Source organism: Triturus cristatus, chromosome 3_1 (assembly GCF_964204655.1).
Source record: "Triturus cristatus chromosome 3_1, aTriCri1.1, whole genome shotgun sequence".
Lineage (NCBI taxonomy): Eukaryota > Metazoa > Chordata > Amphibia > Caudata > Salamandridae > Triturus > Triturus cristatus.
The window spans coordinates 1111837798-1111860968 of NC_140583.1; the positions used below are offsets into that span (position 1 = coordinate 1111837798).

The window sequence follows — 23171 nt, forward strand, 5'->3', positions numbered from 1 at the left end:
CTTGGTGCATACACATTATGAGTTGTAGCAAACCATTGCGGAGCCCTAGATCCCTCAGTGCAGCCCATAGTTTGATGGAGTCAAACTTTTGCTTGAGATCTACAAACACAACGTAGAGGTGGCCCTTCCTAATTATGACTTTATTCCAAAACAGCAAAAAAAACGGAACACCTGGTCCAAGGTGCTTATAGATTGCCTAAAGCCTGCTTGCAGATGTGACAGTATGTTATTTTCCTCAATCCAAGTGTGTATGTGTGTCAGAATCAGTTTGCGAAAGATTTTCTGTGCAGTAAATATAAGACTAATTGGTCTATAATTGTATGGGTCCCCTTTATTAAATATTGGGAGAATGTTGGCGCCCTTTCAAGTACAAGGAATGTCCCCACCCACGGGCAATAGCGTTAAATGTTGAATAAAAAACGGATTCCCATATGATGGGTTCTGATTGATAGAGAACTCCAGGTATTCTATGTAGCCCTGGGGCTTTGCCCTTCCCTAAGCTGCAAATTGCAGACATGGTTTCTTCCAATGCAAAAGTAACTACTTTGGCTGCTTCTATATCGATTGGATGATTTAGCCCAACATTAGTAATCTTTGTATCTATTTCACTTTCCTCCCTTGAGAATGACTGGGTAAAATGTTCTTCCCAGACATGTAATTGAATAAAGAAGTCCTCTTTTTTTTTACCTTATGTACTGCTTCTTTGGCCAGTTAGTGCTAAAATAACTTACAATCTTTCTTTCTAGATCTAGATGATTCAGCTAAGATGTGCCAGTTTTCTTCCTCCCAACCTTTCTTGGCCTCTATCTGTGCCTTGCTATATGCCCTTCTACTCTCAGCTATAGCAGTGCTGTTTCCACTCCTGACTGCAGTGATTAATGCGGTTTTGGCCTTTTTAAAGTTCCCATTATACCAGGGCAAGTCATTCCGTCTAACACAGATGCTTTGAGATTTTCTGCAGAAATGGATCTTGATTGCATTGAGGAGATTGGAAAAACGAAGCATAATTTTTAAGTCATCACACCCAGAATTGCATACGTTAAGGAGGGTTGAGACTACCTCGGCGTATATAGTGGCTAAAGACTTCTCATCTGTTACTACATGGCTCCATTTAATCCGCCTGTCATTATTTGTGGTAACTAAGGGCACAGCCACTCTATCAATGCAGCTTGTCAGATAAGGGATATCGATTATCTCCATAACCAGTGTATTGTGATCACTATCATGTCTGAGGTATGATGGAATTATCGTGTACTTTATGCCACAGATCTAGATAGACCATTATATAGTCAATCCTACTTCGAGCATTTGCTCTTTTAAAGGTAAAGGATGCATCTGAATTAGAAGGCATCCGCATGCACGTACTCCATAGGCTAGAGAAAAGGACAAGACTTGCTGGCCCACCTTTGTGCTTCTCTTAAAGGGAGGTATCTGCAATTTGTTTTTGCCTTTTGCTAATTTATCCTCTTGGACGAGGTCCTGGACATAATCCACTGGCTCATAGGTTACATTGAAGTCTCCGGCTACTATTAGGTACTGCCCACTATATAGTTGTTTAAATTGATGGTTTTATGTCAAGGGTAACTTTTTTTTCTTCTTTGGATGTACTATGTGCCAAAAGATATTACACATAAAAAATGTTCTTGGCCAAAGCAGCCACAAAAGCAAGTGACTTTGGAAGCTCCAATGCTGGAGAAAAAACATATTTCCAAGGTTTGCCAAGCTCAATATTACAGGCTTTAAAATCTGAATAGTAACATAGAGTGTGGATAGAACAAGGAGCTGTCGGCATAGGTGCAGCCTGGCTCCCCTGACCCTCTCCTATGGTATACTGAGAGTATGGAAGTCTCTCTTCTGTCTGCACCACTCTCCCCTACTGCAGATGCCACTCTTACACTTGCCGAGCCCCTCGACCTACAGCAAGGCCCAAGTGCCTATTTATCATATGCTCAGAGAAGGTGGTAAATAGGAGCAGAACTGGACCCATTAGTCCACAAGAAATGGGGGCATAAAGATTTTTTGCTGGTGAAAATGTGTCTGCATGTTACTGTCTATTTGGGATAAAATATCTTGTCAATGTACAGTGCAGAGGAGGAATTACAGTCTAGAATCAATAATCCTGTTCCCCCTGCACTAACCATCTCATAATCAGGCTTTTCATGTGTAGCTAATTCGCATATTCTCTGTCAATTATAGGGATATGTGGGGCAAGTATCAGACCCGAATTAAACGCAAAAAAATCTGGACAGCTTGCCACAGTGTATGGCTACATACTTACCCTAGATTAGTGCTTAATTTGAGGCGGTGGTGCAGGTGAGACCACCTGCACGAATCTTTGGGGACCGGCACTTCTTTTACCTGAACAGGCTTTAAGCCTGAGAACGAGAGAGAAAACACATGGAGCAAAGAAGGAGGAAGAGAAAGACTGAAACCCCATGTGAAATGGAGAAAACAGAGACGAAACCAACCTAGAAGATTGAGATAAAGGGACTGTGGGTGTCTGGTGTGGGCTAAAGAGACAGGAGGTGGCATCAAGACTACAAAACCTTGGTATTCGGTATGCCAACATTCAATATTAAAAGCCGTGGGCAGTTTTTTAAAGGGGGCCTCGAAACGGGTCTACATAGGGCTTAATTTTGTGCCCTGGCACAGGCGCTCAGCTTTTTTCCGGACTACAGTGACAGCAGGTAGGCACATTGCTATGTGTGTGCGTGCTCACACTGCTCACTCCTCCCTAGTGGATAAGTTACGGCATGACGTCATGCCAGGTGAGCGTTGTAGGGGCAGGAAAATCCTTCAAAGAGAGTCATTTTCTCTCTGGATTTCGCTTCTCGTTTTGAAACTCAGGAGCAGCAACATTGTCGTGGTGTCACCAGGGCTTTAAGTGGAAGCTTTTTTAATATTATATACAAGCCATAGTTGCTGCTTATTTATCTTATGCAACTAACAACCATTGACAAAGCCAATAGTCCTGACTTGTTGTAGGTATGATGTTACTTGTTGTATCATATATCTGGAAGCAATGACAGAAACCGCAAAATACAAGTCAGGCGGCACACTAAGCACAGATTTTTAGCTTGAGTATTTTTAAGCCACTCTTAATTACATTGGCCACACCTTTAATTACATTGACCGCGACCCTTTGAGAGACACTCCCCTCCCCCAGTTTTTTCATCCCACTTAAAGCCCTGCATACAACCCATGGATGCTTTAAGGCAATATTTTACTACAAGAGATGTAGAGCCCCGTGTGAAGATGAAGAAACTAAAACAAAGAAAATAACAATGAAAAGGTGATTATGACGGATTTTTGAGGAAGTTTAAAAAAAAAAAAAAATTAAACGTTCTTTTTCTTTATTACTATTTTAAGATTAGGGTAGGGGTTAGGTTCAAAACGTGCCCTAAAAGTAATCAATATATTAAAGGTTAGGTCATTACTCGTTTGTCATAAATAAATGTGTTTCCATATGTTAGCATTCTTCATTATCACAGGGCAAGTATGATTTAACAATTAACTGCCAATCTGAGCACTTGCCTACTATAAAACGTTTTCGTTTCGTAATACTTCTTAATTTTGAAGTAATTGTGAATCTAAAAAACGCAGCGATCAAGCGGCGACAGAGGGGCCTTTTTTCAGGCAGGCAGTCCATAAACTCTGATCACAAGAGTGGGAGCCAAAAGGAATGCCAAGCACGGATGGCATTTGAAGCATTCATCAAATATGCGGAATCCACCCCCACAAGTAGAAATATTCCACAGTAAGGGAACGAGGCGAGAAAGGCGATTTCAAGATAACAAGGCAAAGGCATCCTCTGTGGGGCTCTTCCTCGAAGGCCTGAAACCTCTCACCCCCTGCCCCCCAGTTTACAGAAAGAGCTGAATTCATTGTATTTGATGCTGACAGCTCTTCCGTGGGCGAGTGTAAGAATGCCTTTTCCCGAAATGGTTGTAATTACAGACAAACCAGAGATACATTCTATTTGGAGAGAAGTCAGATTTATACACTAAACCTATGCCCAGTATTTACAGAGCAGCTGGCAAGGATAAACAGCATGATACAATCTTTGATAGAAGGCAAGTTTAGTTTTCTTTATTCCATGGCAGAGGTTTGTATCCATGGTTTTAATTGAGAGGACATACATGTGATCTCATTGGTAGACATGAGCTTAAATGCTGACAGCTTGCACCTTCAAACAAGCACTGACAAAGCCAATACTTTGGCGTCTGAATAGTAAAATGCTTTTGATGTTGGTAACGATTTGGACTTCATTTACGGGTCAGAAGGCAGGCTACAGAGCGGCTGAGGCATGTCAGGTGGCAATTTTCTCTGAAGGTGCCCCTGGGATGCCATAGTGACATGATGTATCGGCCATTTTTTGTGTTTTTAAAGACAAACCTCCAAAGCCATGAGTTTGTTTTTTAAAAAAAATGAAAATGCAGAGCCTCAGATGTGCTGGCAGTGTCATTCCCAGCATTCATGGAATTTTTTTTGTTATTTTCTTACCGAGGGTTACTATGCCGGACATGATGGCTGAAGGCAAGAAACAGCGGAAGAAGCTCTGCTGTAATTAGGGTGGGTCTTTTGACACCGCAGACCTGGCAGTTCTGTAACTGCTGTGTGCTGCAAAGGGACTAGTGCCAACTGAGGCCCCTACTCAGAAAAAACAGCAGTTCCCCCGCCTCAAAAAAGGTAAGGGGAAACAGGTTTAGGGGCGTAGGAGACATTACATTTCTTGGGGGACAGGTACAGCTTTGTGGACTTTCCAGTGACTCTATACAAGTGCCTGTTGTGTGAGACTATTCGCCCGTTAAGTGGTGCCTGAAGAGGCCAATATCCCTCAGCATCTCTGGCAAGAAGGTTTTGAGCTCAGCTATCTACCTAAAAGCAGATCCGATGATAACTTAAGGAGTGTTTGACGTTTCTACCTCACTGAAGGTTGGCGCCATGATGCTTGAAGGCTTAGACATGGTGCAGGGAATCTCTAACCTCTATTCCACCACTACTGTGCCAGGGCCTGGCCCTCAAACTATATAGGGGAGGCTGTACCAAATAGGCAGTTAACGGCAGTTCACTGACTTAAAAAATCAAATGAAAAATAGTGTGAATACTATGTTAGTTTTTTGTATGAAAGATGAAACCCCAGCAGGTTGAAATTTTACACATTGAAGAAACACCTCTTTAGAGAACACTACTTCACAAAGCATTATTATCCCAGAAACCAGCGAACACTACCACCACTGGTTGAGTTTGAGCTTGTCTTTGATCCTGTACAGTGCTCTGCTGCCTTTTGGATGGGTTATTTCTAAAGAAATGCTACATACATACATACATACATACATACATACATAAATACATACATACACGAAGACTAGTGCCAAAAGAGTGACAGCGAAACACTGAGTCAAAAGAAAATGAGTGATTCTGCCAACCAAAAAGAAGTATTTTCCCATTTTCCAGCTCTCAGACCCGTTATTAGACATTGCTTTTGTGTGTTTGGGGATACTTTATGATTACTTTCTAGGGGAACTGACCAAGAATGAGGGCGGTTGAGGGAACTGCCTGCCCATCCTCTATAATCTGCAGCCTGTAGAATCCTTTGCTGAAATTCTATTATCACTGGTAATAGCAACTTGGCCATCATCTCTGCTGCCTTTAGCTCCACAGTGAAAACTGAAATCAGTTAAAAAAATGTTCAAATCTACCCCAAATTACAGGAGACAGAGATTTAGTGAGCCATGGGGGGCACTGTTGAGTAGGCAGTTTAATTTGTAAAAGAGTAAGTGCAGGTGACCCAATTTCTTTTTTTCAACAAAAGCTTGATTGTATCACTGTCAAATGCAGAGGAGAAGCTTGCATGCATCATTGGAAAATGCCAAGAAGAAGCTCACATGCATCAATGGCAAATGCCGAGGAGAAGCTTGCATGCATCATTGACCAAACCCGAGTAGAAGCTCACATGCATCAATGCCAAATGCCGAGGAGAAGCTTGCATGCATCAATGGAAAAGGCAGAGGAGAAGCTTGCATGCATCATTGACGAAACCAGAGTAGAAGCTCACATGCATCAATGCCAAATGCAGAGGAGAAGCTTGCATGCATCATTGGTAAATGCAAAGGTTGTTGAATACCAAGGCTGTCTACCCTTGATATCAGCTCTTGGCTCTTTGATCCACCAACATACTCTCCCTCCACATTATCTCACTCTTGTAGGTTCTTTCTCATCTTTGCTTTCTCTATTATCACGGTTTTCCATATTTACCTTCCTCTTTCTGCCCACACCCCTTTTTGTCTTTCTCTCTCTTGTTTTGTTTTACAATCTGATGGTTTAAAACATGTACCAGTCTATAAAAAAAGAATGCGGTTGGGCCCAGCCTGCAGCAACCAGCTTAAATTAAGCATCCTTAGCTTGAAGCCCACGAAGGAAATGCCAGAGTTGCTAGTCTGTCAATTTCTGCATTTTATCTCCTGCCTAAAGAGCAGATACCCCCTTTTTTCTCCTACTAAAAGACACAAGGACCCCAGCCTTCTCTCTGGCATAGCACAGAAACATTAAATATGGCCCAAAATAAGGGCAACAGGTTCAGCCTAATCTCAGAGTCCCTGCCCCTTTCTACCCAAAACAATCTCCCAAATTAACTGTGCTTACTCAGCACAACTGATCCGAGTCCATTTTAATATATCATCTCCTATCTTTGTTACTTCTGCTGGGGTACTTGCATTACTATTTACATCAGAGTCAATGCAGCTTCAGAGCATCACCAGCTACAGTCTCTTATTTTTTCCCCACTGCTTAAGAATGCTTGCTAACCGCATTGTGTACAGCTTCTGCTGTTTCTCATTCATGCCTTTCCACACATAGCCTCCCTCGGACCATGCAAGAATATGGAGCCTCCACAGGGAGGACTTGTCACTCGAAACCTGAGCCATCGTATTCACATTGACGATATTTGTAAAGTGCACATGTAGTTGAAAGGCAGTGGAGTGCTGTACGGAGTCAAAGGTAGAGATCCAAACAGAAAGTGAATCTGAGTGGGAGATCCTGGGTCCTGCAATGGGAGGTGGGCTTTTTACTGTGTTGTGATGTTGTTTTTTTTTAAAGAAATGCATCTTAAGCTGCTTCCTAATTTGGAGCATCCTTGGGGCGACTGGATGGATACAGGGATGTAGTTACAGATCCTGAGTGTGTGGATAGGAAAGGCCTGTTTACTCCTCTTTGTTTTATTGGTTCTTGCACATCTTTGTCACCTTGAATGAAGGTGTCTGAATATGTCCCATTGATAATTTTGCATTGTTTTTTTAGATGTGACCTGCATGACTGGGCCCAATCCTGCAGATGAGACCTCACCAGTGATGAGTGCAAACTTACAACTGTCTGCTGAGTTTGCACCCGACATGCAATCCAGAATTATTCATACTGGCCCCATGTTGTTGACAAGTGAATTCTAAAGATTGTATTCTTTGAGAGCCATCATCGCTCTGTGATCCTGGACCCAGATTCATGCCAGGAGCTGTTACGCTACTAGCTGCAAATTGGCCACATGTCAAATGTAGGCCCTTCAGACAGTTCTGGATTTTTGGTCCACTGTATTTTGCATGCCTGGATTTTAAAGTCCATGCCTATTGTAGAAAACGTAAAACTGTAAATCCAGAATGCAAAGGCCAGGACAGGCTGATGACCTCATCTATGATTCTTGTCCACTCTGCAGAAAATCTAATTTGTACAGGTCTTCAAAAGCATAATTTTTCCTTGAAAGCCCGCTTGAGTGTCCCTAATTAAAGAAGACCCACAGCTGTCACAGAGAGACAGCACAGAGGGCATATGGTGCTAAAGCACTTGGCACACATTTTATTGAGTGTTTCAAGAAGATGCCCTAGCAGGCCTGGGATTTCTAAAGGTCGACGGGGCGCCAACTGGTGCAGTGGGGTCATAAGGGCTACTCACATTTCAAATGTTGGTGCAATGCTGTGAGTAAATCAGTTGAATTTTTGTGTGAATCACAAACTCAAACACAACAGGCCTAATTGGCAAAATTAAGTTTTAAATTGGGCACCTTTTCAGGCCATTAATGGTAGACTCGATAATGGGGCAACCTGGTTTACACCTGGAGTGCCTGCAAAAAGGGCCCTCATATTTGTACCCGGATTCAGAGTGGTACTTCCTGAATAAGTAAGGCTTACCTTTCATATTACCAGAGGTCTTCATCATACCATCAGAGACACAGTGGTCAAGGCAGGGCCATTATCGTTAGCGCTTTCATGTGCTAATGGTCCGGCCAATCACAGAGCTGAGAGAGGAAATTCTTTTGTCCTTTCGTCCCCCTACACTTGTTCCCGTGCTCCCCCACACAAACAATCTGGGAGGGGGATATATCCCTGACGTCCACAACACTTCCTATGCCCATTTACTGGAAACCCCCTGTTTTGGGGGGAAGGCCATTACCACTCACCTCTATATGACCTCTTAGTTTGGGCGTCAGGTTTTAACCTATCAGAGTTTGGAGAGTCATTTTTATTGCAGAAATCTGGCCCAACTTCAGCTTTCCACTAAAATGTATGTCGAGATGAATAACCTTATAGTAAGGAAGAGCCAACAGTATTTAGAGGGAAAATGTAGATAAAATGGGGTCAAACTGCAACTGAGAGTTTCCTGAGAGCTATGAATCGAAGCTTTGCCACTGCGGCCCAGTTCGCTCGTAAGAGGGTCCCTGTTGTAGTCACATGGCCTAGAGGGGCAGGCTGTGGTACCAGTGTCCTCTGATGCCCACTCATTTTATATCTCAGCCTGGCCACTAGTCTCGTTTGTAGCATTGTGGCACTGGAAGCTCTGCATTGAGGGCATTGTAGAAGAGGATTCAGGAAAGGAAACCACTGAGAGTTGCATAGATCAAGGCCTTAAATGTATTAATCAACACTTGGCCACTCTCAAGGTGACTCTGCCTTTTGTCCAAAAAGCTTGAAAACAATGTCCCCTGCTCCAATGAATATCTATGAACACATAAAGTGTTATCTTCACATTTGTATTTGAATGTGCTGGCATATTTGTTATCTCATTGAATTAATTGAATTAATTTACTCGAATGCCTTGTAGTAGGCAAGGTGCCCCCAAGAGACATCACATCCCTGTGGCACGTACCTTAAAGCCATGAGTGACAGTAGCCCAAGCCCAGTACTGGGTAGGGGCTAGTTACCCAATAACATCAATGTAATTGCCCCTTCAATCAATACCATCAAGCAGGAGTCAGTGAGAATCCCAGCCTGTAACTGCATCTGAAATTTAAGTTCTATGCTTTTTAAAGCATCATAACAAACACACATGCAGGCACGCGCACACACATACACACAATCCAGAGCTTTAAAAAGTCAAAACACCTCTGCTATCAAATTATTTACACAGGTGCAACTGCCTCTAGAGCTCTGGCCAACAATATGAAATTCCTTCTGAGGGAATATGGCCCATAACAAACATGCCCCAATACTCGTGCGGCAGTGTTTCCCTTTCTCCGAGCAGCTGTGTTTTGTAGGTTTGTAGTCGCTGCGCTTGCATTTTGGTCTTTCTGCAAAGTATTGCCAGCACCAACGTATAATATATGAACCTGGTATGATAGAAAGACCGAGGCAGATCTCTGCAATTTAATTTATCATACTGATCACAGTGCATTTTTCTATTTTGTGTCATAATTTTATACCACCTCATTTCAGTCCGCTAAGTAGGTTAAGTATTGTTTCTACCACTTGATGTGTGTCCTCCTATTTACATAGGGAGAACATAGTTATGAAGCAACGGAGCGCTGTACATTATGTAGGCAGTGGGGGAGATGAGAAGGGTGTACATCAAGTGGGGAATTACACAAATACAGCTTATATTTTATTTCACATTTTTAGACATAGGGAGATGAATTGATTTGCCCAAAACCAAATTCCAGTACTGAGGCTGGGATTGGAACCTGGGTACCCATGTTTTAAAGACAGCAGCTTAAACTGCTAGGCCACACCTCCTCCATCTACTTGGCGATTGTGTATACTAGGTTTCTTGCTGAATACACTTTACTCAGTCATGTTTGAGCTTTTCATGCATATGCTGACGCCAATATGAATTATTAAAAATGTGACCAAGCACTTCAGGAGTTTGCTATCCACATTCTTCAATAAACCTATGGCCTATGTATTTGAAAATGGTAACGGAGAGTGATTTAGGCATTTAGCGAGCATATTTATGTCTGGATAAAGTATCCAATGTGGACATTGTGTATGCAAAGGGGTAGGGAAATTGTAGGATTGTATCTTTGTTGTACCTGTATTATTCTTTACTGTTATAAAAATTGAAGTACAGGTTGTGCATGCATACATGTATGAGAATTCCTAAAATATTACTAGTTTGTGGGTGGTAGCACAAATGTGATGTATAAAATTCGACACTCCTAGGCCAGTCCCTTACTTTTCTGATTCCCACGCCCATAGGTTTACACTTTTGTTATACATGCATAATGAGCACATCAACACAATATGAATTTTCTAGGCTGAGAGATAAGGCAGCTACGAGTAAAATAAAAAGTGAATTCTTGTTAGCTCAGGGAGTCACGGATAAATACAAACAAGTTATAAGCCCAAAATGGTGCTGAATCGCCTTGCGTCTCTGGTGGATGATTGGAATGAGTCTTTCGCTACTCACCGGATCACTCTGACGAGGTCATGGAATGCTTTGTCAACGTTCTGAGGTGGCTCTTTGGCGCTTGTTTCTATGTATGGTATCTGAAAAGCCAAAGCAAACACAAATTAGAGATGAAGGCTTTCTTAAACCATTTCTAGTCACTTTGGATAGGAGTTAGAAAGGCTCATGCAGTAAGTGGAACCCAAAATGCTAAAGACAACAAAGCTGTGGTACAAGACTGCGAAGAGAAGACCTCAGTAGACACCACATAAACTTGGAATGCTTGTGTAGGATACAACTATCTACCCTGTTGGCGCTCGCCCTGACTGTACTCCCGACTAGAAATGCGTGCAACTGCCAGCCTAGCACAGTACAACAGCAAAAGGGTCCAAACAATGGCGATGCGCATCAGCAAAACTAAGCTTGTTGCTACTCACATACATGCTAATATTTGTAAGTGGGAAAGAGGGAGGTTTTCAAAAAGAAATCGGGGCTTAAATTTCCTACATTGACTTGCAGTAGAATAAGTAATGTCAGGAGGGGTAAAGCTATACTAAAATGATTTAGCAACTTATTTATGCAAAACTAACGCAGCGGTGCCGCAAGTTATTTTGCTGTGCTACGCTGTGGTAATTTCCAGGCACAGGGATGCGACATATTTACATCAGCATCTCTCATCTCTGTGCCTTTCCCTGCGCTGGCGCACAAACTGCTGCCATGCGTCGGCGCAGGGCATCCTTGCACTATGATGCAAGGATGCCTGCGTCGTGGGGAGATTGTTTTTGTGCAGGATGGGACACCTTCATGCTAATAGAGCAATAATTTGAATAATGAACATATCACAAATGTTTACTGATAAACATATGCCGTGGGTATCAGTGCACAGGTCAGTTATTTTAAAAATATAGATTTGCCTATGTTCCTTTCTAGGCTTTTTGTATTTATTTATTAACTGCAAATTTCAGTCATTTGTAAGGCACAAAAATGTGTTTATATGGTTGTCATTTCTGTGCTTTGTTTTTATGACTACTTAAATGTGTTAGGCAGTCCTACCGGGGGAGGATAATGGGTTTCTCAGTGCATGGTACACGATGGTCATTATTCTTATGAGAAAGATGTATCATTTAGAGCCTGTTGTTCAGGTTTCAGTAAGATTGCATGTAGTTTTATGGTGGTGTGGTGGGAGGTACCTTGAAGGATGAAGAAAGACTATTTGGATTGAAGGCAGTTAGAGTTTGTCTAGTATGTGCAGAGAGTTCATCTTGTATACCTCGGTCACTGATCCCAGTGGTCTGAGACATCAGTTTGAGGCGTGCTTGAACAGATAGTTTTACAAGATTATTCTGCATTTTAGGGCACATGCAAAGGGAAGCATGCACATTTTTAGAGCTGGGCTTTAACAGTACAGCCATCAAACAAACGTCGGCTAAAAATATTTATATAGTGGCCTTTGTAACAGCCCATTTTAATAATAGGGTTGCTTTAATCATCCTTTTCCAGTCATTGGTTTAAGAAATTGTCAGTGAAGTCTTGCCCAATGGAGCATTCATCTCCAAACTAATTCAACTTTGTTTTTGTGCATCCATTCACCTCCACGCAAGTGATTGAATTGAACACATGCGAGATTACTTTGCAAGTATTTCCTTCTCTGCCCCGTCCTGCTGACTCCCTCCTATGTGTCACGCTCTAATGTAGTATTGCTGCATGCATTAGCACTTTACACCGAGATCTATAGGCTATGCCAATGCTTGTTTCTGTTGTACCTGGTCTGTGAGTCGAAAATCGCCAAACTCATCGGGGCTCCAGGTAACATTGTGAAGTTTCCTCCTCTTTTTTAGAAGATAAGAGTAAAGATTAAATTAGAATGTAAAAAAAAATAATCTCAATCCCGAATGCAGTATTATCAGGCGAGTGGAAATATACTGTAATTTAGAAACAGGTCCCTTGGGAAAAATCGAGGCTTTCAATGTGGTTAGTAAGTCAAGTAAAAGAAAAGATCTTGTTTATGTCCAAGGCATTTTCGTGCCATGAGGTAGCCATCATAAAAAAAATCTGCTCCTCCTAGATTCACTCTGTCTCTGCATCCCTCTGAACATATCAGCAAAGCTGTACAGGCAGAGGCGGGTGCCAGGCACCTGAAAAAGGGAGTTACTCAACATGTCTCTTATTAAGATTATCATTACTCCATTTTTTGGTGGGCTTAATTACCTGATTTTTTAAACGAATCAGGTGTGTTTGACCTTTACCTTCAGTCCTTGGTGTTGGGGCCATTAAACTAGTATCTCCCATTTATGAAAAGCTAGCCTTGCACAAACTGGGGAATGTGCCCCTAAATAACATGATCCTAAATTAAACAAAGAAAGGGTGGAGAGTGGACCATTTGCATTCAATCCTATTATCGCAGTGTCCTACAGTGGCCAATGTGAAACTTCGTTTCATCCCAGTGTACACACTGAATATCACAGATTGGCTCCTAACCATCTGTCTCAATAGATATTTCCAACTTGAACCACGGCCACTGAAATAATGTGACAATGGTAAATCTAATTTTGCGATAGGGCTGGTTAAATTAAACAGCATGAAAAAGCAATTTATGTGGCATAATGTGGCACATTGTATGGCGGTACCATTTCATTAACTTATCATTCTATTACACATTAACAATGGGCAAACATGTCACCCTATAAGTGCCAACTTAACTCTTGAATACAGAAATCAACTAAAAGTGACCAGATAACCTTTTCTACTTTCTTGTCCCTGCACCGAACCTTAAGCGGAGTTTTGTTTAGTAACTTTTTATCGTTTTAGCTAAAAACAATTTTTGTTCAAATCTGAAAATTATGCAGCAGATTGGATATGGTGATGAGTGCGGCAAGTTCATAACTATGTAGAAAATGCAGCCGATAAAGAATTGTATAATTCCAGTGGCCCTGACCTTGTAGGGATATTAGACAAAGTGTAGCTGCTAGAGCATGTTTACAACATGCACAGATCCATCCTATACATTTTGGGTTCTATTAAAAAACAAACTAAAAGTACAGAATGTCTTTTACGGGTCTTTCCTTTTCACAAACAATCTTAAAAGAATGCCTAGAAAGCTGCACAAGGCTTAGGCTTCTGGGGATGTTATGTGACATATTATGTAGGGTCCTACATCGCCTCTGTAGAATAACGCACAGCCTATAATTCCTCACTGTGAAATCGAGCCCCTCTGCAAACAGTTCTTGTTTTCTCTAGGAAAAACCTGTTTCCCCTATACCACCACTTATTGTGGGGGCATATGCGTTTCCCTTCCCACCCTGAAGTAGGTCTTTACAACCATTTCCATGGTGGGAAAGGATCAGATAGGAGTCTGAGAATGCCCACAAACAAACATGTTTATGATTGACAATACCTGTGTGAATAGTGCCCCATGGTGATGTGTTATATCAAGTTATACTCAGTGATGCTATGCTGTGCTGCCCATAGCATGTAACTATATGATATGTTATATAATGTAATGCAGTGTGATTTGTGCAGTTACAAAGTGATCTAGAGAACGAAAGAAGGCATGAGAAGTAACTGGAGAGACACGCCATGAGTTGCTGGACGAGCATCACTTACGGAAACACGTAAGCAGACATATTAGTGCCAAAATAATTATCTGTTGATAAATGTATATGAGAAGTAAATTGTTGTCACAAGCTTCTTCAAAGCAGTGGACCAATGAGCACGATAATTCAGAAGAGGACTGAAAAGGATTAGTATATGCGAATGTTCTTTGCATTGCTTTTTAAAAAATTATTTGAACTAATAAAGATTGCATAAGGTACATTATGCTCGTCGACAATAAATTGGTAGACGCCGAGGTTGTAGAATATATTTAAATGCATGTGCAAATCTAATGCGATTCTGTCCAACACGGAATCGTTTTAAAGATTTCTAAAAGAGCCAACACAATTTCTAGGAACTCCGCTGTGTTGACAGCTCAACTTCGAGAAGTCTGCGTGTTACCATAGATACACCCTCACCTCCCACGTTAAGCGTATTTCCTGCAATGGTGGGGAAAGCGAACAGCAATGAGTTCCGTTGAAATTCAGACCTTCTGCCACATATATTTCTTAAAACAAAACGGATGGCCCTTTCCTTAATGTGGAGTACATGAAAATGTTAGCATAGATCCCAAACTGTTCATTCTGTAACTAATCGCCATACTCTGCCCATGCTAGACACTTGTACTATCTGGTTTAATTTAATGTTTCTTGTGCCAATAGCTGAGCACTTCAGACGCTCAAACATTGCTGTGTATTTTTCAGAGGTTTAGCAATATTTACCCTTCAAAAATTAAATCTATACTGCTGCCTGTATGTATGTACGGATGTATGAATGGATGTATGTTTGTATGCATGCTTCTAATGTTTGTATATATAAACAGATGGTATAGAGGGATAGATCATTCTTTTGTTTTTTGCACAAGAGTTTATTAATTACCTTGGCAAAAAGCCTATTTCTTATGGCAAATTTGATAATTATTTTTTAAAGGCACAAAAATCCATCGGTGAGCATCAAAACGAATGGTACACAAAACTAAACACATTTGTTACAAAAATACAAAAATAAGTTACAAAACAATCCATGTATACATACTCATAGTAAAATAACTCAATCCAAAATATTTTCCCCTAAAATATTTACATCTTTACAGAACCGAACTGAATACCCCCATATGAACTCTCGCTGATCTCGTACAACGGGTAAGTTACTGATGGACAATGGTGCGCACTGTCCTGTGTCTCCTAATCACTTTTATGGTTGTAAATAGCTCACTGTGCCCTATTGTCTTGTATTTTCGTTTTTTTAGCCTTCCCTTGGTGACTGAAATACCTTCTGGATTTCAACCAATGACCTTGAAGTGTTCTCTTGGTCTCTCACCACGAATTTGGGTGAGCATCATTCTTTACTTGTCATTCAGTCTTTTTTTATTCAACACTACCTGGCCACTTTCTGACACCTACGGTTATTTTCAGGTTCACTATCAACTCTCGCCCTTTCCCCCCAGTCCTGAGGAAGACCCGCAGCAGAGGAATCGACTTACCCCTTTTGCGCAAGGGTCGAAACGTCGACAAAGCCCCTAATGGGCCTATACCACACATTTATCCCTTTCTATAGCCCAACTACAGAAGAAAAAAGATGCACTGCAAATTAATATAGTTTTGAACCCATGTGGATGGGTAGGCCCAATATTGTAGGGATACCGATCCTGTTAGGTTGTCTTGCTGGATCCCTTCTGTATTAATATATCTGAATTGTAAATAATTACTGTCTCCTTTTGAATTCTACTTTATTTCTACTTATCACATGAGCACTTATTTCCACACTTTTCTTACTTCGTTTGACAATAACCGTGCATAAACATTATGTGTTTGATATTTTGCAGATCATACAAATGATATTCAATGCTTTTGAAATGAAATACTGAGAGCAAAAAGAATAAATTGAACTTTATAAGTTAACCATTTTGGAAGTGTTACAGGTTTTGTTTAGTTTTGCTTTTCCTTAGGATTAAAACCTTTTTCTTCACTGAATGTGTAAATAGTTTTCGATTAATGGTGTTATTAAAACCATAGTATATAGATTGTCTAGGACCACTGTCTTCTATATTGATTGATGCCCAGGTTCTTTGGCTTACTGGGTTACCCCATTTATTATAATGGTTGGTTGAGATCCATCATGGATCTTCAACTTCTGATCTTGTTAATTCCACAGGATAAGTTCAAGATACTGAGAAGAATCTACTGGCCCTCAATACAGGAGACTATTTCATGTCGCCGGATCTTCAGGACTTATTTACCATTTCCAAAACTTCACTCTCACAGGTGTTGCCTGAGGTGCACGGTGGGTTCCAAGCACTATCAGGAGACAGTTCTTTCATTCAAACTGACGACCACTCCAAGTGTCTTCACAAAAGTGCTAGTGGTTGTGGCAGCTTCACTAGGAGGGTCAGGAATCCTTTCGCACTTAGACGTCTGACTAGTGCTGATCCCTGATGCTGGTCAGGGAACACCTTTAGCAGACAATGACTCTACTCCATGAATGAATGAATGAATGAAAAACAATTTATAATGCGCAGACTAAGCCCAAAGGCATCAAGGCGCCTAACAAATAAGATCAAAAGACACAGAGCCCAATTCACGGATATGCCTTAACAAAGAGCCAAGTCTTTAATGCCTTCCTGAAAAGGAGAACAGAAGGTTGAGCTTTAATTTCCATGGGGAGCGCATTCCACAATTTAGGAGCTAAGTGGGAAAAAGACCTTCCTCCCCACCTAGCTCTCCTAAAACGAGGCACAGATAGCAGGGTCTTTCCTGAAGAGCGGAGATTTCTACAGGGGACATAGGGTACTAAAAGGTCCTTGACCCCTCCCGCTCCCCGGCCAGATGTAGCCCCGTGCGTCAGGCTGAGGATCTTAAAAATAATCCTGGCAGAAATAGGGAGCCAGTGCAGGCTCTTCCTAACAGCAGTAGCCGAGGAAAGCCTCGGGCATCAGTCACAAATTTGGCAGCCGCGTTCTGGACAGTTTGTAGCCTTTGCACCAAACCCTTGTCTATACCAGAGTAAAGGGCATTACAATAGTCAAGCCGTCAGACCACCAGGGCAACCACGATTTGTTTGCGCGCCGGAGGAGCAAGGTAGTGTTTTATTTTTCTTAGAATCTTAATAATGCCCCAACAGGTAGCAACCGTCCTGTTTACCTGTTGATTCATGGAGAGAGAGGGGTCAATCAAGACACCCAGATTACGGGCTGAGTCAGTGGGGGTGGGACACATTCCCAGAGTGGGAGGCCACCACTCAGCAGACCATAAGTCACTCCTACCACCAAAGACAAGAACCTCCGTTTTTTCACCATTCAACTTCAATGAATTAAAAATCATCCATTGAGAAACTGCCTCCATGCAGTTCCTGGCTTGAGCTTTGCGATTAACATCCAATAATCCCACCTGTCTTCGATGCAGAGGCTGACATTCACAGAAGTGGTACTGGACATGAATAACGTAAAAGTTAAGAATGGCAAGGTGATGATCATGCACACCATTTCATGCTAAATCATACTATGTATCAGAAAATGCTATGTCCTACACGTCAAGAAAGACCCTTCAGCAGGCATTCATGCCCAGTCAGTTAGAACTGTGACTGCCTCAGCAGCTCTTTTCATATGTACCACAATTGCTGACATCTGCTGGGCAGCTTGATAGTCATCTTTGCATACTTTTTCCTAGCACCACTGCCTCAAGTTACGGCATGTGGTGATGGGCACTTTACATAAACTTTGTTTCATGAATTCCTTGGTTAATTGGTGAGAAGCGCAATCTAAAGAAGCAAACATTATATACCTTTTGGTAATGACATTTCTGGTGGATACATAACCTACCTAAAGTTTTCTTGCCACTTTCCCACCATGTCTGAGAATTTAATGCAGAGACCAATAAGATCCCAAGATATGCAGGTGTGTTTTGTGCTCTATTTGTCACCGTTGTGTCCTCTGTTTCCTCTCTGCACACCTTGATGAAGCACTGAAAAAGTCCTGGAACTGATACCAGCATACTAGTTGTTTCCTAATATACTCTGATGTAATCATGTTCAGTCACACAGCTCCATGTGGATAGTGCTGAAGAGCTATTGCTAGATGACAAGCTTTTTTCAAGACCAGTCTGAAGCCTGAAGGGGATCATTCTTGCAGTGAAGAATGTGCGATAAAATGATGCATACACCAGAAAACCATTATTATTAAAGGTGAGTAACTTTTTCTTTACCGGGTGGGGGGGGGGGCTTGGGGGGAGGATCTGTGGACGCTTGGCATAGAGTATACTGTACTCTGATGCCAGACCTTGGGAAAGCACCTAGCACTTTCTTCGCCAGAATCAGACGTAACAAACATTGGTCCAGAAAGCTGGAGCCATGCCACATTTTAAGGTGGTAGTTGTTAAAGGTGAGGTTATCTGGTGTAACACGTTGTTTGAAGATACATCATAATATCATTTTCTCATTTCTGAGAGAGTTCAATGCCTCAAAATATTTCTTAGAACAAAAAACAACCAGAGGGCATGATGTTGACGCTTCAACCCATCAATAATTAGTCGGGTCTCATCAGGACAATTGTCATCTGCCTAATGCACCATAAACCATCCTAGTAAATAGCTACTCAAAATGTCCCCATCCTGGTGCTCCAGTAAGGTGTACCATAACGTAACAAGGGCCTCTCGCACAGTAGTGGCTCGTCTCCTGCCAAAGTGGCAGGGTGGGCCGGAGGAGGGAGGTGGGGACCAGGGACAAAAAAAAAAAAAACTTCCCAGAACGCCGGCACCCGCCGCATTGGGCTCTTCCAGTCTTCTTCTAGGCACAGGCTGCCAGACTGCACTGTGGCCAGTCCTGACGTTGCTTGAAAGCAGCGTAGGGATTGGCCGGAGTGCTGTCAACTTTCCTCCCAGGCAGACTGGGAGCCTGTGTCTGCTCTCTCCGGCTCCAGCAACGCAGCTGGGGCTTGAGAGAGTTTCAGTGCGCAAGACGGTTTGGCCGCCTGAATGGCCAGCCAACCCAATATGCACACTAACAGTACCCACCACTCCCCCACAAGCAGTGTCATCTCCCTGGACTCACCCCCAAGACTCGTCAGAGTCCTGGGGGCGAGTCCAGGAGAATTAAAATAAAACAATAATAAAACGGGTTTAAAACCCGTATTATTATCGTTGTATTTGAGGGTGGTGGCGGGGGTGAGGGTCGCCATTCTCCCCTAATGGAGGGGATGCTGATGCTCTCACAACACTTCAATGTTACAGTGTCAAAATGAATAAATCTTCACCAGAGTATGTTCATTGCCTGCTCACTCGTGGCCAAAAATAGGGGATACTTGGAGCAAGAATGGCAACTTTAGTGATTGACTTCTGATGTGTCCTCTTGGTGCTCCAAGGGGGATGTCTTGGGCTCCAAGGGGGATGGCATGAGATAATGCAGGCCTGAGTTTAAAAAAAAAACATGTCACGCTTCTACCCCCAATTGGCACCAGGAAATAAGATTGACATATTTCAGGAAGCCGTAATTCAAGACCTTTATAAACTTAAGAGAACTAAGTATCAAGACAACCTAACTAATCAAGAAAGACCAGCCCTAGCGGATCTAACACAAGATCAAGAAATCATTATAAAAATGGCTGACAAGGGCGGCAATATTGTCATCTGGAATAAATAAGACTATGAAACAGAGGCCCATCTACAACTAAAAGATCTGGAATACTACTGGAAGTTGGAAAGTAATCTCACAATGACATTTAAGAACTCATTAGATCGTAAACTGGCAGAATGGTTAACACAAGGATTAATCAACGAAGACGAACGAAGATACGTGACAACGGAGTATACTTTAACAGCTACCATCTACTTTCTCCCAAAGTTGCGTAAAGATCCCCGATAACCACCTGGCCGCCCGACTGTATCGGTAAAAGGATTGTTACTTGAACCTGTAGCAAACTACATAGATTTCTTTTTAATGCCATTCGTGTTGAGTCTCACTTCTCATATAAAAGACACAAGTGACCTGCTACGGCACTTACAAGGCATACCTTGGCAGAAATCCTACACATTGATAACCATGGACATAGTATCATTGTATACAAACATTGACAATGATATAGGAATGCAGGCCTGCGGTTTCTTCTTAAAAGAAAGAAACATCCAATATAATCAACACATCCAAATGCTCTTGGATATGATCAACATATATCTAGCTCCGATTGTTTTCCTGTTCGGAGACGAAATATACAAACAGGTAAAAGGATGTACAATGGGGTTTTATTTCAGCCCAAGCTATGCCTGCATCGTAATGGGATGGTGGGAACAACAAATAGCTTGGCACCCAAACAATGATGTTTATGTAAACAAGAATGTATTATGGTTACGATTCATCGACGACCTGTTAATCATCTGGGACGGGTCGGAGAGAGAGTTCCAAGAGTATTTTGAAATCCTTAACTCTACAAAAGCAAATTTGAAATTCACTTGCACCATCAGTAAAGAAAGAGTAACCTCTTGGACACAGAAATATACATAGTCGACGACCAAATACAGACAACATTGCATCACAAGGAAACATCAACAAATGCCACATTGCATGCAGAAAGTTTTCAAAAACAATCTGTGATACAAAACATACCCTATGGAGAATTCCTGCGAATTCGACGCATTTGTTCAGAGGAAACAGAATGGGAAAAACACAGGACAATGACGTCACCAAGATTCAAACAAAGAGGATATAAAGAGGGCAATATAAGGAGATGTTGGCAAAGAGCTAAGCAGAAAACAAGAGCTGAAACGCTGCAAATCAAACCTGCTATTGAATCAAAAGAAGAACCCATAAGATTGATCTTTGACTATTCCAGTGAAGCAAAGAAAATCACTGAAATCCTAAAAAAGAACTGGAAGTTACTTCAACTGGACCCCACAGTAGGAAAAATAATAGGAACTCATCCAATGGTAACATATCAAAGGGCAAAAAACCTAAAGGACAAACTAATTCATAGCCACTTCCAAAGAAAGAACACCAAGGAAAACCAGTGGTTAAAAACGAAGGGATTCGTGCAATGCCATGGCTGCAAGGTCTGTCAGACAGCAAAATCTACGACGGAAGCCAGGATGGCAAACAAAAAGTTGTGGAAAATCAAAGATCTAATAACATGCAGAAGTCAATACGTGGTCAACGTCATAGAGTGTCCCTGTTGCTTGAAATATATAGGGAGTACTAGATGTGAGTTAAAAAAGAGGATCCTAGAACACGTCCGGGCCACAGTAAATAGAGATCGAGAAAATGTGGTGTTCAAACACCTGGAGACTAACCACGATGGAAACTGGAAATTGTTTAAGTTTTATGCACTTGAAATAATAGCAACAAGTAACCGTGGCGGAAACAGAGAGAAAAAAACTACGTGAAAGGGAATCACGCTAGATCCTGAACTTTCAAACATACACTCCGTTTGGACTGAATCAAAGCGAAGAGTTATATGTGCACCTTTAACCTGAATTGAAATGTAGTCGAACCAAAAGATTTAATTCCCTCTCTCTGAAATTTATTTCCACATAATTTTCTTATTTTTCACTTGTAATTTCACTTAAATTTTTCACCACTTTTGAAGAGGATTGGTAACAATGAGACAAATAGGGAAAGAACTAAATAATGAGATATGAAGGGTCTATGCCAAAGGGTAAACAATGAGATTATGGGAAATGCCCACCAGAGGGCAAGAATGAGAGTAAAAGAATCCCAGAAATCGGTTGAACATATAGAATATTAAGGTGCCATAACCTGTTGAAAAAGCACTGTGTAAATGACCCGTTTAAACATATATAACATACCTATGGTTATAATGGAAAAACGAACAAATGAGAAAGAAATTACCCCACCTTGCATTCACTGTCATTATGAACAATACGTCGGTATCATTGTCTCTACTTACATTGAAATCAAATTAAATGGTTTCTTCTTTTAGACCTTCACTTTATATCTACGTTTATTGTTTTTTCCACAAAACTGAAAACTGTACAAAATGAACCTTTCCACTACAACTCCCACAATGCAAGACGGCAGATAACACAAAAAAGGCAGAAAAAATGTGTCATGTGATTTGTAAAATGTTTTTTATTGGTCCCTGTTACTGTCGTCATGTAAACCATGAACAAGTTCTCGGGGGAGAACGAAACGCGTTGGTGTGGCTTTTGAATACCGGAAAAACGAAAATAAAAAGAATATAAACACCTAATCTGGGAGTGCGACCCGGTTTCCTTCATTCAGAAGGATTTGGAGAATGTAAATCTGGCGTGGTTCAGCCGAGGGCACACACCGAGGGAGAAGCGCCAAAAGGTTCAGCGACCGTGAGCCAGTGGTGAAAGACAAATATATTTTTATATACAGATATATATATATATATATATATATTCACTGAAAAAACCATAGGTTTCAGGCACGTTATAGCTAGGAATTAGCATTTAAAAAACCTTAGAAATTCACTGAAAAAACCATAGGTTTCAGGGGCGTTATAGTTAGCTGGACTTTTCACTCGTACAAAACCATAGAAATTCCCCCGTTATAGTTAGTTCAGCTAACTATAACTCGCGCGCCCGCAATGCACTGCTGATGACGTCACATATTACATCACTCATGACATGGTCAGTGACATCACTCATGACATCACTGATGACATCTCAAATGACATCACTGATGACATCACTGATGTCATCATCCAGTGAATGTGTGTTTTTCTGAAAATTACATATGTTTTATATATGTATATCTCAAGGTCGATGGAAGAATAAATGGGTATATAAGTGTCTAAATGGATGATTTGTTTTTGAAAAATTGATTGTATAACTGACTGATTAAGTGTATCTTAGTGAATATATGGCTTAGTGAGTAATTTTAAATATGTAAATATCTGTATCAGTCTCTCACTTTGTGTATAAGTGGCTGCATGGGTTGGTGAGTAGCTATATGAGTGTCTATAT

The 23171-nt window shown here is 41.4% G+C and overlaps 1 protein-coding gene across 2 annotated transcripts in view; it reads right to left on the bottom strand.

The window, feature by feature from the left end:
* The window catches only part of MRAS (muscle RAS oncogene homolog), a 236584-nt gene that overhangs the window by 25708 nt on the left and 187705 nt on the right, over nt 1-23171 (bottom strand). For both annotated transcript variants that reach the window (XM_085645990.1, XM_085645991.1), the window contains exon 5: nt 10669-10748. In XM_085645990.1, the coding sequence (XP_085502116.1) occupies nt 10669-10748 (80 nt within the window). The remainder of the gene's footprint in view (nt 1-10668; nt 10749-23171) is intronic.